Source organism: Culex pipiens, chromosome 3 (genome assembly GCF_016801865.2).
Source record: "Culex pipiens pallens isolate TS chromosome 3, TS_CPP_V2, whole genome shotgun sequence".
NCBI classification, from domain to species: Eukaryota; Metazoa; Arthropoda; class Insecta; order Diptera; family Culicidae; genus Culex; species Culex pipiens.
In genome coordinates, this window is record NC_068939.1 from 139,522,981 (window position 1) to 139,537,411 (window position 14,431).

Genomic DNA, 14,431 nt, shown 5'->3' on the forward strand with positions numbered 1-14,431 from the left:
CTATCCAGGCTGTTAAGGCCGCCACAATTGATCGCTGGGGAAAACTGTTTTGAATTTAATTACCAAGCCATAACGAGACTAAATAGGAATTTTTGATGAGGTTATTTGAAACCAATTAGAAGAAAATAGTAAAAAAAAATGTGCTTGTTCATTTCAGGTAATTGGTAATCCATTTCAATACAATTGGGCCTATGCATATCAAAAACTGCTGACGATAATTATGGCAACAAGTAACGTTTTTAACTTTCAGAAATTAAATTTCTTTTGCGTTAGTTTTTCTAACTGTCACCAGCGTCACGTAAACAATTTAGCCTACAATTTGAACTCCGATAAAAATACCACTCTTGGGTTAGGGGAAAAACAAGCAACAGTCGTCACCCAATTTCATTTTAATTTGTCCTTAAAGTAAAACAATTTGCCTGTCATCAGTATTGAGAATACGCCTCACAAAAGTCGATAATGGCCTCCTTATGGTCAGTATTAGTGGTGAAAAATAGGGAAAGGAGGAGGGTGTGATAAAAAGTCTATTTGCATAAAATATTAATAAGATTAAACCGGTAAGGAGGAAAAATGAAGCAAAAAATGTATACGCAACGGTGGGCGGTGGGAAACTTTGAAACCACTTTTCGTCTGATGCGGCTGATTGGTACAACTTTCTGAAATCCGAGCAGGAGGAAATAGTGAAAGACAGTCATATTTTTACCATCGTACATTATATTTTCTGGAGTTAATTCGGTGACACTTTCAAGGATAGACAAATTTCGATAAGTGTTAAGATTATTTCATGACAAAAATATGTCCCGAGCAGACGGAAATAACTTGGGAAAAACATTTTTTGATATTTGAAATTACTGGGCAAATAACATTTTATGTAATTTAAAACAAGATTTGTTATTCGTCGTTATGATTTTGTTTTATTATTGCATTGTTATTGTAATAACCGACTAATAACAAATTCATTTATTCTTCGAACAAATCATTGTTATTTTTTTGTTATTTTAACAACTAATCCAATCATCCCAATAACAGTTTGAGGTATTCTTCCATAACAAAAAATGTTATTCAAAAGTTTTTTAGGCTTTCAATCAATATCAGACCAATAACAAATTTTGTTATGATAACAAAAAAAAGTTATTCAACTCTTACGAAAAAATTGATTTTCCAAGAAGAATCCATAACAATTATGTTATTTTAACAGTATTTGTTATTGAAATGGCCTGAATTTAGTTATTACCGTCTGTTTGGGATAACAAAATCCGAGAGAACCCTAAAGTTTCTGCGACATCGCTTTTTTTTGAGTCACCATAGTTTATGCAATTTAACAAACAAAATAGCGAAATAGATTTGAGTTGAAGCCATGCTAATGAATTTTTATTTTCAAATAAAAACAAATTTAATTATTCTATGTGAACTCGAGCCATGCAGTTGAAAATGATTCTATGTAAAAAAATGTTATAAGTTCTGAGAAAAAAAAACAATTCAGCTTTTCACTTGATTTGAAAATTCCGATTTAAAGAAAAAAAAGTTTTTGCGGCATTATTTTCAACTTTCAGGACAACTACTTGTCCTAAGGGATAACTCCCTGGTCACGAATCCATATCATGTTCTTGTTCTTGTTCTTGTTCTTGTTCTTGTTCTTGTTCTTGTTCTTGTTCTTGTTCTTGTTCTTGTTCTTGTTCTTGTTCTTGTTCTTGTTCTTGTTCTTGTTCTTGTTCTTGTTCTTGTTCTTGTTCTTGTTCTTGTTCTTGTTCTTGTTCTTGTTCTTGTTCTTGTTCTTGTTCTTGTTCTTGTTCTTGTTCTTGTTCTTGTTCTTGTTCTTGTTCTTGTTCTTGTTCTTGTTCTTGTTCTTGTTCTTGTTCTTGTTCTTGTTCTTGTTCTTGTTCTTGTTCTTGTTCTTGTTCTTGTTCTTGTTCTTGTTCTTGTTCTTGTTCTTGTTCTTGTTCTTGTTCTTGTTCTTGTTCTTGTTCTTGTTCTTGTTCTTGTTCTTGTTCTTGTTCTTGTTCTTGTTCTTGTTCTTGTTCTTGTTCTTGTTCTTGTTCTTGTTCTTGTTCTTGTTCTTGTTCTTGTTCTTGTTCTTGTTCTTGTTCTTGTTCTTGTTCTTGTTCTTGTTCTTGTTCTTGTTCTTGTTCTTGTTCTTGTTCTTGTTCTTGTTCTTGTTCTTGTTCTTGTTCTTGTTCTTGTTCTTGTTCTTGTTCTTGTTCTTGTTCTTGTTCTTGTTCAAGGGGTAAATTTTGTTTTTGTTTTTGTTTTTGTTTTTGTTTTTGTTTTTGTTTTTGTTTTTGTTTTTGTTTTTGTTTTTGTTTTTGTTTTTGTTTTTGTTTTTGTTTTTGTTTTTGTTTTTGTTTTTGTTTTTGTTTTTGTTTTTGTTTTTGTTTTTGTTTTTGTTTTTGTTTTTGTTTTTGTTTTTGTTTTTGTTTTTGTTTTTGTTTTTGTTTTTGTTTTTGTTTTTGTTTTTGTTTTTGTTTTTGTTTTTGTTTTTGTTTTTGTTTTTGTTTTTGTTTTTGTTTTTGTTTTTGTTTTTGTTTTTGTTTTTGTTTTTGTTTTTGTTTTTGTTTTTGTTTTTGTTTTTGTTTTTGTTTTTGTTTTTGTTTTTGTTTTTGTTTTTGTTTTTGTTTTTGTTTTTGTTTTTGTTTTTGTTTTTGTTTTTGTTTTTGTTTTTGTTTTTGTTTTTGTTTTTGTTTTTGTTTTTGTTTTTGTTTTTGTTTTTGTTTTTGTTTTTGTTTTTGTTTTTGTTTTTGTTTTTGTTTTTGTTTTTGTTTTTGTTTTTGTTTTTGTTTTTGTTTTTGTTTTTGTTTTTGTTTTTGTTTTTGTTTTTGTTTTTGTTTTTGTTTTTGTTTTTGTTTTTGTTTTTGTTTTTGTTTTTGTTTTTGTTTTTGTTTTTGTTTTTGTTTTTGTTTTTGTTTTTGTTTTTGTTTTTGTTTTTGTTTTTGTTTTTGTTTTTGTTTTTGTTTTTGTTTTTGTTTTTGTTTTTGTTTTTGTTTTTGTTTTTGTTTTTGTTTTTGTTTTTGTTTTTGTTTTTGTTTTTGTTTTTGTTTTTGTTTTTGTTTTTGTTTTTGTTTTGTTTTTGTTTTTGTTTTTGTTTTTGTTTTTGTTTTTGTTTTTGTTTTGTTTTTGTTTTTGTTTTTGTTTTTGTTTTTGTTTTTGTTTTTGTTTTTGTTTTTGTTTTTGTTTTTGTTTTTGTTTTTGTTTTTGTTTTTGTTTTTGTTTTTGTTTTTGTTTTTGTTTTTGTTTTTGTTTTTGTTTTTGTTTTTGTTTTTGTTTTTGTTTTTGTTTTTGTTTTTGTTTTTGTTTTTGTTTTTGTTTTTGTTTTTGTTTTTGTTTTTGTTTTTGTTTTTGTTTTTGTTTTTGTTTTTGTTTTTGTTTTTGTTTTTGTTTTTGTTTGAAAACAATAATAGTTAACTAGAACATGTATAAAAAAATAAACAAACTTCTTCAAATAAATAATTTTTATGTTCATGATTTTTTCCTCATCAAACGGGCATTGAAAAAAACTCCGACGTTTATTCAATCCAAACAACAAATGCCGTATATCAGCATTATACTTAAAAAAACATGTTACAAAACCATTGAAATAAATTTTAAATATTTTTAACACTCATGTTAAATTACTATTCCTGCCATTTTTTGTATTAAAATGTGGAGTAATTTAAAATCACATAACTTTTGAAGCAATTATGTTAATGCAACATTTCAGTTTTATAAAAAAAAATTAGTCCTTTTTAATTGCAAAAATTTGATTGGAGAGATGGAATTTAAAATTATGAAGAATAGTTTTCATTCGATATATGTTGTTTATCGTTCAACAAACACAAAAATATTTTTTTAAAAATTATAATGTTGGGTTCCACCTCATGTTACGCTTAATCGAGCTCAAATTTGAGTTTCAGGCTCAGTTAAACCAGCGAAACAAGCCTTTGAATGCCCACAAAAAGTCATTGTAGTAGCACTCAAATAGATATTGGTAAAGGAGAGTCTACGATCTTTCTTTTATTTTAGGTTTACTTTAGAGCAAACTTATAGAAGTGAAGCTTTGTTTGGGATACAAAATAAAAAATTAGATACCTTCTTCTACTCGGGAGCCACGCTTTCGGAGATATTAAATTTTGTATCACTGGGCGGGCTGCTGCCACCACCAACCGAACCGGCAAGCCAGCTACCACGAACCACGGGAACGGGTACTGTGGGAAAACCGTGACCACGGAAAGTCTACCGGGAACATCTGCCGGACTCCGTTGTCCGGTGGGATGGGAACGGTGTCTCTAATTGCTGGTCTGGCTTACCTGTATCTGGGGGAAGGAGGGCAATAAGGGGAACCGGCCCGGAACCCCATTCGGCCACGTATGATGCCAAGGTGGCCACGTATGTCCCACGAGGACACGTGCCCTTGTCCGCGGCGGCCAAGGAAGTCGGAGGGCCAGTTTCGAGGCAAGAAGCTGTCAATTGATTTCGACACGTTCACTCCGTCGGACGTGTCTGGACAGGTTCATCTTCGGAGTTTTTTGTTCCTTTACCTTTTTTTACTTGTTTCACTTTTCCTCAACCGATTCTTCTGCAAGTGACTTGTGCTCGTCAACGAAACCAGCGGAAGAAAATCTGTGAAGGCGAAAAAGTGGCCAGAAAAATTGCCAAGAAAAACATTCCTCATTTTTTTGTTCGGGTGGGTGAAATGACAGTGGCTGTGAAGGAAGAATCCACAATCTGGGTGGATAAACATTATCCTTTCACAGATTTGGCGTCCTGAGCAAACACGAGCCAGCGAAAAGTGGCACATTTTCGGTTGGTGCAGTGACATCTTTTTTGCTACCCCCTTAGGGGAAAATGAGTGGCAATAAGTTAATTAAAGAAAAACAATACCAGCTTGAAGAACAAGTGGCGCGTGGGTGTTGCAATTGTTGGATAAATTAAGATCGGAAACGTACTGAAAAGTTGAAGATTCGTCATTGAAAAGAGGAAAAAAAGCAATTTCAGTGGAGAAAAATCGAAGTTGGATTAATCGTTGGATTACCAGTGTGGTTTTGTAAAATCGTTAGCAAATTTATTTTGTTTGGAACAGTTTCACAAAAATAATCAAGGTAAAGCCATTCTCTGTTTATGTTGCAACTTTCAGGTGTTTAGAAAAATACACTTTCATGACACAGTAAAAATGCGATGTTAGATAAGATATTTTTTGAGCTGAGTCTTTTTTTAACAATTGCTAAAATGAGGATCGATTCAATTAAAATTAAACTTATTTATTTATTTCATTTTCATAGAGTTTGTTTAGAAAAATGTTCGATATTATTCAAGCTTCCAAAATATACATATTTTTTTGGAGATAATAACAAAACTAATCAATCCATGAAAGATTTTTAAAATAGTGTCGTAGTACAAAAACGCGAGAAAGGAATTGATATTAATGCTGTAACTTAGCCAATGTTTTTAATCATGTCATTTTTTAGGGGTCAACTATGGCATTGTTTTTTACTAACATTTCCTATATTTTAAGTAAAAAAATGTATGAAGTAAATTTTCTAGTGTCCCAGACTATGCCCCTACGCACTTTTTTACAAAATAAATGATAGTACAGTAAATCTTTCCCAGTTCCTGAGGGGAACACCCTTGAAGAGTATCGGGGCCGGCATTTACAAAGCGGATTCAGTGGCAATTTCATTCTAAACTTAATGTTAACATGTTAAGGTTAATGCTAACATTCCTCCCTAAGGTGTCGTGATAAGGTCCAGTTTGTGACAATACACTTCCCTTTACTAAGCAATCGATTCCAGAAGGAAAAAGATCACCAGTTGTGTTGATCCGAGCCGGGATTTGAGCCCCGATCTACCGCTTACGAGGCGGAAGCGTTACCACTGGGCTATGTGGCTCGGTCAAATCTAAAAGAAGAGTTAGAGTGAAAAACAAAAATTTGAACGCATTTCGCTAGCTTTGAAAATGTAAAAGAGCAATTCCAGCTCAAATCAGGAATTTTTCTGGTACTTTTGTACCCGACCCTCTCCGATTTCAATGAAACTTTGTAGACGTGTTATCCTAGGCCTATATAAGCCATTTTTGTACTTGAAAATGATATTTGAGAAGGGCGTATGTTATCTTGATATTTTTGTATTCGTTAATTTAAAAATTACTGTACCTCGAAGGCGTTGCATTGTACCAAAAAGTGGTCAAATACAAACTTGTAGGAAATTGGACGGGCTTTCTGAAAAAAAAAATACACTGAAAGAAAAATACACGCCAATTCTATGGGTTTTTCCATTTTTATGTTAAAAAGTTAAATTTTGAGGTGATCTCACGATTTTTTTTCGTTCAAAATTTTTGAGGTAATAGCCTAAAATGTTACAAAAAGACTCACGAAAAATGCAGGATGATATGTCTCTCCTAACAAAATACAATTTAAATACATTTACTCTTTTTTCAACATTTTTATTTTTAAACCCGCAGTATCTTCGCAAGGATTGGACTTAGGACAATGGTCAATATGGAAACTGTTATGTAAAATTGTCTGGAAAATCGATGCCTACTATCGGTTTTTGAAAATTTTGACGTTTAGACCACTTTTCAAAAAAAACAGTTTCAGTAAATGATTTTTGTATTTTCTAGGAGAGACAAACCTTCCTGCAGGCTATTTCCTCAAAAATTTTGAACGAAAAAAAAAATCGTGGCATCACCTTAAAATTTAACTTGTAAACATAAAAATTGAAAAATCTCAAAGAATTGGCGTGTATTTTTCTTTCAGTGTATCTTTTTCAGAAAGCCCGTCCAATTTCCTACAAGTTTGTCTTTGACCACTTTTGGTACGATGTAAAGCCTTCGAGATACAATCATTTTTAAATTACAGAATACAAAAATATCAAAATAACATACGCCCTTCTCAAATGTCATTTTCGAGTACAATTGGCTCCATATACACAAAAATGGCTTATATAGGCCTAGGATAACATGTCTACAAAGTTTCATTGAAATCGGAGAGGGTAGGGTACAGAATGCTCTTAAAGGACCATCCATAAATCACGTGGATACTTTTTTTTAATCTCAAACCCTTCCCCCTCTCCCTCGTGGACAATTTCTGAACAAAACAAATCTTTTGTGTATGGAACGTGGACAAAGGCTTTCCCCCTCCCCTAAAGTGTACATGTGGTCTATCGATGGTCCCTAAATGGTGAATACTTTATATTCACTTTAAAACTCTTGAAAATTATGAAATTTCATCTTTATCTAACTCCCAAAATTCTTAAAAATATATTAACAATATTGACCAATTTTAGAAGCATTGGACAGACCAAAAAGTTACTTCCCGTGAAGAAACAAAAAAAAAGGTTAAATAAGATAACATTTTTATGAGTAATTTTTGAATGCTAATTAAAAATTAAATTGTTTTGGCAAATGAAAACATGTATAAACGGGAAAAGCTTAACAAATCATTTACTAAAATACTTCGATGGGAAGCGATACAAAAAAATTAAAACATAGAAGAATCTTTTTAAAAAGATTTAGATTTTAGTGAATTCGCTATCAAGCGCGATTAGGGCGCTGACCACGGGGACGCGCTGTCTTGTTTTTGCATGCTCATTTTCATTTCTTTTGTGTCGCTGTTTGTGTGCTTGGGTGTATGTTATTATATATAGGTGATGGGATTTTATTATATGATCATTATATTGCATTATTATATTTAATTAATTATATAACCACACTATATTTTACACTTAACACATTATACAAAACACATATAAAACTGTAAACAGGAGCGTTTGGTACGGTATGTCCACGCATCCTTCCTCCCCTGTAGATTCTGTGAAATGTGATCCGTTCTAAGAATCCTCTCTGCGGTAAACACAACGTAGTAGGGCTGGCCGCTTTAATTTTTGCAATGCATTTTCGTGTGTTCTCGGATGTACTGCAATTATTAATAATCACAAGAAAAGTGCTTGGGGCGTAATCTAATCACAAGACTTTCCAGCATGCTTTCATCGGACTGGCTACGTTTGTGTTGGATTAGATTAGATTAGATTAGATTAGATTAGGGAATTCGCTATCAAGCGCATTCAATTTTTAACGGCAAAAAAAAATTTGTGGCATGCCAATTTCAGAACAATCGAGTTTTACTTTACTTTAAAACTTTATTGAAATAAAAACAAAAAAATGATTTTTTAGAACAATTGTGTACAGTAAAAGTACTGAAAAATGGCAGTAGTTCAACATACAAATTACAGCCCCCTGAAACTAAATATTAACTGCAAAAAAATGGTCACCTTTGTGAAATTTTGAAGCAGAAATCACGATGCATTTCTTTTATTTCACTGAGATTTCAAAAATTTTATTTGCTAAAATATTTCCAAAACATCGCACAAACATTTACAATCAAAGCTTTTTGCTGGATCACAATCAACTATTTTCAATTTGTAAAAAATTAATGAACAATGTCTTAAATGTCTACATGTCGAAAATCGCATAACTTCAAGTTACAGAAAATTTATTAAAATATGATTTTTCATCACTCCTGAAAGTTTCATGAAGATATTTCATGATTTAACTAAGTAAGAGACGATTTAAGCTTATTTTTTCCATGCGCAAAGGAAACTGTCAAACTTTTTTAACGTTTTACTCTAAACACCGAGTTGATTTACGGGTGCCACGATATCCCGAGATGGGATGGACCAAATTGACTGAAATTTGGGGTGAAGACTCTCAAGCCATATCATCCCGTGTGCATGACGAAGCCTTCGTCATGCACACAGGACCGCATTAACGAGTCTTCACCTAAATTTTGAGCCGATTTGGCCAAAGCAGTGTTGAGATATCGTGGCACCCGGTTTTTGAAACTGCTAACGTCAAATAGCTAAATCTTGGCAAACGTCTTCAAATTTATTTTGTTAAAGGATGAAAATGTGTATATTAATGTCCTGCAAAAAGATTAAAAAAAAAGTGTAAATGTGAGCTCATACTTACCTCCGACATTTTTGACGATGTGTAACCCCTTAAAGGCAAATTTCGTCTCGAGAAATCGACTTGAAAAGTTTAATTTATTTTTCAAAAATATAAATTAAATCCGTTTCCGGTTTTCGTAGAGAATATCTCTTTTAAATTATGATCTATTATCTTCAACATAAAAAAATATATATCGAACAGAACTGCTAACAAAACCATACCCTTGATTGATTTTTCCCATCCCCCGCAGATGAACGTCCAGCCGACCAAGTACCAGGGCCTGGTGGCCGACTTGATGCCCAACATCCGGCTGATGCAGGGCGTCGGCCACTTTCTGTTCCGCTACGTCACCGGGCCCATCTTCATCCGCAAGCTGTACTCGTGGTGGAACCTGACGATGATCCTGCTGCAGTTCTTCTCGATCGCGGCCAACCTGGTGATGAACACGGGCGACGTCAACGAGCTGACGGCGAACACGATCACGACGCTGTTCTTTGTGCACTCGGTCACGAAGTTTGTGTTCTTCGCCGTCAACGCCGAGGGCTTCTACCGGACGCTCGGCATCTGGAACAACCCGAACGCGCACCCGCTGTTTGCCGAGTCGGACGCCCGATACCACTCGATTGCCCTCGCCAAGATGCGGAAGCTGCTCGTCATGGTCATGACGACGACGGTGCTGTCGGTTGTCGGTAAGTTTCTGGAGTGGCATTTTTCTTGACTTCGGTATTGTAACAAATGTTTAGGAAAAACCCTTTCAAATTGACATTTTTGATGAACGTGGTCAAAAACTTGGAGACGGTTGAATCTATATATCGGTGAATTCTCAAACGATTTTTTGTGTCGTTTGATCTGGAAGGATGTCAAAAATCATCGCCACCAAAGTAGAGCCAGCATAGATGAATCTACACGGAGAAAAAAGTGTTCCCAAAATCGTGAACAAGCGTTCATAAAAATGGGAAACTCGAACAAAGTGTTCAAATCCCATGGTACGATTTTGAAAAACGTACCATGAAACTTGAACACTTTGTTCGAGGTTCCCATTTTCATGAACGCTTGTTCACGATTTTGGAAACTCTTTTTTCTCCATGGATGAGATCAATCACCCAAATCGATTGATATTTCACCGAGACACAGCTGGTTGAACCAAGTTCTTTAAACTCATATTTAAAAGTACATAAATGTTTTCAGCATAAACTTCATCAATTCATCAAGCTTTAGTAAAAAAAATCAAGAAATGCCCGTTTCAACAAATTTCCATTCCAAAAACAACCAATTCTAGGAAGCATTCATCCTACGTGAAATGCCATTCCCGGTGAAAATCCCTCTGCATAGCGAATCCCCGATTAATTTCACTTTCAAAACTTTCCCCCTCTTAACCAACACCAGCCTGGATCACGATCACGTTCTTCGGCGACAGCGTCAAGGGCGTCCTGGACAAGGAAACGAACGAAACGTACATCGTGGAAATTCCGAGGCTGCCCATCAAGGCCTGGTACCCGTGGGATGCGATGAGCGGCGCCGGATACGTTTTCTCCTTCATCTACCAGGTATGTAAATGTGAACGAGTGTGTTTGTGCAAGGATGTGGGTGCGATGGGAAAAGTTTTTCAATAACGTTTAGGTTTGGCTTGTTGACCGTCCAAACGCTGGGAAATAAAAGGTTCTTTGGTTAAGTGTATGCGGCAGTAAATAGGAAACTTTTAGTGATTACGCTTTGGCTAGGGTAAACGGTTTGGAAAGGATGTTACCTATAGACAAATATGGAGTTGACAAACTTCGAAGAATGTTCAAGGATACTGTGCTAATATGATAACTAGATAAACAAAATCAAGCATTTTTACAAAACATATCAAAACGACAAAATCTGGAGATGCCGGGTATCGATCCCGGTGCCTCTCACATGCTAAGCGAGCGCTCTACCATTTGAGCTACACCCCCTTGTGATTGATGATTATTCGGTATGTGATAAAATAGTTTATTTCGAGTATTATTTTTAATATTTTTTTTCATTTTTAATTATTTCGAGAGTATGTTACATATCTGTGTTTGAACATTTATTTATTTTTTCAAATTATCAGCATCCAATTTTTTTTAATTTAAAAAAAACTGAATAATTTATAACGAAACTAAAAGAACAGGTTAGGCACTGTTATTATCGTTGTGAAAATGTTTACTATTTACTTAAATTCCAAAGAGAAGGGGGTGTAGCTCAAATGGTAGAGCGCTCGCTTAGCATGTGAGAGGCACCGGGATCGATACCCGGCATCTCCATTAAGATTTTTTTATGTTTGAGACGTTCACGAGCATAAAATAGTATAACCAAAGGTTTTTTTTACATGTAACAAACGAATGAAAACAAAATACCTACACCCAAAACTGGCAGCGCTAGTCCGAGAGAACGATGGTCTCGAGTCGAGAGAATAGTGGTACCATTCACGGACGCAGAGAATACAGCTCGAGATGGGCGATAGAACTATTCTCTCGAGGTTCATTTGCAAAAAAAGTTCATCCGTCAAACAAAAAACCAAAAGTGTCGACAACGGGAATCGAACCAGAGACCTTTGACAAACCAATCCAATGACTTAGCTGCCTCGGCCACCACAGCTTGGTGACCATGGAGAAGTCAGAAGTCGATGTATGACACTTGTTGGAGATTTATTGATTCAACTAACGAATGAACTCATTTGTTATGATGGTGTGAGTTGGTACCATTATTCTATCGATTTTGGCACTGAGCCCACAATAAATTTTGAGAGAACGATTATCTCGATTCTGAATTTTGGGTGTATTCCATGACATACCGATAACACACAAAAGTAACGAAACAAAACGAATACTTTTTGGAGGTGCCGGGTATCGATCCCGGTGCCTCTCACATGCTAAGCGAGCGATCTACCATTTGAGCTACACCCCCTTCTTGTTGCTTGTGAAAGGTATTTATTAAATTTTGCCCTTCATTGAAAATTTTGCTATTATACCTTGAAGGAGGGGGGTGGGGGGGGGGGAGGGGTTACCGTAGGTGTGACAAGATGTGACGAATGGGAGAGGGGGGATTTGCGAGACTGTGACGTCACGCTAGGTTTTTTGTATGATTACATAATATTAGTTCGAAACTTATTTATTTTTATTTTATCGTCACATTTTTTTTCAGCTGGAAGTTCAATATTTTGCAAACTCTTGCTTGATATAAATAAATGCTTTCAAAGTAGGGGGGCAGAATGACCCACTTAAGTCAAATGCGCCAAAAACTTTAGAAAAACACACAAATTTATGAATTCGGTGAAGTAGGCTTATGCTTTGGGATGTGTCCTTCAATGTCGTATACTTGGTTGATGAAAATTTTAGCCTAAAACTATTTTTGAGCCACTTTAAAAAAAGGTTTTTCGACTGCTTTTCCAGGGTGCGGGGCAGAATGGACCACCCTGCGGGGCAGAATGGGCCACCTTAGAAAACAAGCCATTTCGTCTAATATAACGTTCAAGGAGATAAGAAATGATTCAAGGAACCTTTCTAACATAGTTTCCATGAAGATAGACCATTTTTTATTAAAAATAGTCACTTACCAAAACAAACATTTTTGAAAATAGTCTTAATATGTTTTAATAAGACCCTATTTTTGCAAGTAAGCTTCAAAACAACTAAAAAATGAACTAATGTTGCATTAAACGTGATTTACGAAGCTACCACGAGTGAAATAATCCATTTAGCTCAAATTTCGTAACTTTTGATTGTTTTTATAAGGCAGGAAAAGGGTGGTCCATTCTGCCCCCAAGTGGATTTTTATTTAACACTTCCACCACCAAGCCTCTAAATGATTTGAAGGTTCCGTTGTTGTTTGTTTACCTCGGTAATAACATCTAGTAACATTATAAACATTGAACAAACTTTTTCGAACAATCCAATTTTTCAGAAAGCTTATTTAAAATCCTCGAAATAAACACCATTTGCGTGTTGTTGTTTTTTTTTTTTTAATAAATTTACTTTTTTGCTCAGAATTCTAAAAATACAATGAATTCAAACGTGGTTTTCGGTTTGGTGATGTTATTTGACGACCTTTATAAGACCCTTGCCTTACAGTTGGTCTAAATCAATTCTCCATTCTGCCCCCCTGCCCTTAGATACATAGCTGTTAAAAACAGTTTTCAAGATATATTTAAACTTGAATGTTTTACGAGGTCTTCTAATTTTTTAAAGTTACAAAACTGTTTTTTTTATATCGCAATGTTAATTAAAAAAAATGAATAATTAGACAACATGATTTTTTTCATATTAAAATTGCCAAAAAATACCAAAATTATGAGAGTTTAAATATATAAAAACTATGAAATATCCCATCGAAATCAAGAGGGGGAGGGGAGTCTGGCAAAATGTGACGTACTTTTTGAGAGGGGGGGGTCAACCATGCGTGGAAAAGTGTGACATAGGAGGGAGGGGGGTGGGTTAATTTTGGCCGATTTTGCGTGACATACTTTATGGATGACGCCTTGACTGCTGTTTCGAGAAAAACGCGTAAAACCATTCGTGTAGCACTCAAATGTTTGGCCGATATCGAAGATTTTGTTTTAATACGGTGTGCGTATTTAAAAACACTATTTAATCAAAGTAGCCAATTTTTCGTTTATTCTGCGGTTAAAATCAGCATTTGGCGAAACATTTTGGCTAATATGTGACATTTGTGAGTATTTTTTAAGATTTTTTTTTAAACGCCGTTGAACTCTCTTATAGTCAATCACCCAAAATGTTACCTCTTTTCATTGCAACAGCTCTTAGAATTGACTTAGAATTGACGTCCTAAGCCATTTTTCAGGATTACTGTTTCATTTTTTTTTTTCTAAATAAATAGCCAATAAACTTGTTTTTCTTATTATATGACATTTTAATATGTTCAATTTTAACAATAAATTGGTGGTATATGAAAATTTGTCATCATAAACATTGCAAATATGCGTAAATTTGTAAAAAAACATTTTCAATTTTTGTTTATCAGGGGTGACAATGGGTCGGGGAGTGAGATCGGATTACACATAGTTCTGCATTTTTGTATGTCCCAATTTCACACTTCAGACCCAATCACCCCGGCTGATTGCTGAAATTCTTCTAAATTAAATTTATCCAAGTAAAAATCAACCGTTTTATTTTGAATATTTTGTATTTTTTATTCCAATTGAGCAAATTTGTTTTTTTTTTAAATATGTTTAAGGCTCATTTTTATTACAATGAATCTCACTAGCTAATACCAACTCCACTGAAAACACGCTGTTTGCTGTCCTTTCAAGCGATGTTTTACAGCAAATTCCTTCAGCTAAAACGAGTTGCCATAATATCTCACCCCATCCAGTAAATCTCGTCTCACTAGCCTATTTTTCTTCTCTCCACCCACCGCCTCCAACGCGTGTGACAGGCGTATTTCCTGCTGTTCTCGATGTGCCAAGCCAACCTGGCCGACGTCCTGTTCTGCTCCTGGCTGCTCTTCGCCTGCGAACAGCTCCAGCACCTGAAGGTAAGTTCTGATCAGCAGC

The 14,431-nt window shown here is 34.5% G+C and overlaps 1 protein-coding gene and 2 non-coding genes across 3 annotated transcripts in view; 2 read left to right on the forward strand and 1 right to left on the reverse strand.

Annotated features, from left to right (window-relative positions):
* Positions 1–4,368: 4,368 nt before the first annotated feature.
* LOC120421244 (odorant receptor coreceptor) overlaps positions 4,369–14,431 on the forward strand; it is a 36,557-nt gene continuing 26,494 nt past the window's right edge. The window contains exons 1-4 of the mRNA XM_039584445.2: positions 4,369–5,072; positions 9,164–9,602; positions 10,300–10,460; positions 14,314–14,412. Coding sequence (XP_039440379.1) covers positions 9,164–9,602; positions 10,300–10,460; positions 14,314–14,412 — 699 coding nt within the window. The 5' untranslated portion in view covers positions 4,369–5,072. The remainder of the gene's footprint in view (positions 5,073–9,163; positions 9,603–10,299; positions 10,461–14,313; positions 14,413–14,431) is intronic.
* On the reverse strand, positions 10,778–10,850 carry Trnaa-agc (transfer RNA alanine (anticodon AGC)). The gene has a single exon. It is a non-coding gene; the product is annotated as a tRNA-Ala (tRNA).
* Positions 11,111–11,183, forward strand: Trnaa-agc (transfer RNA alanine (anticodon AGC)). Its single transcript has one exon. It is a non-coding gene; the product is annotated as a tRNA-Ala (tRNA).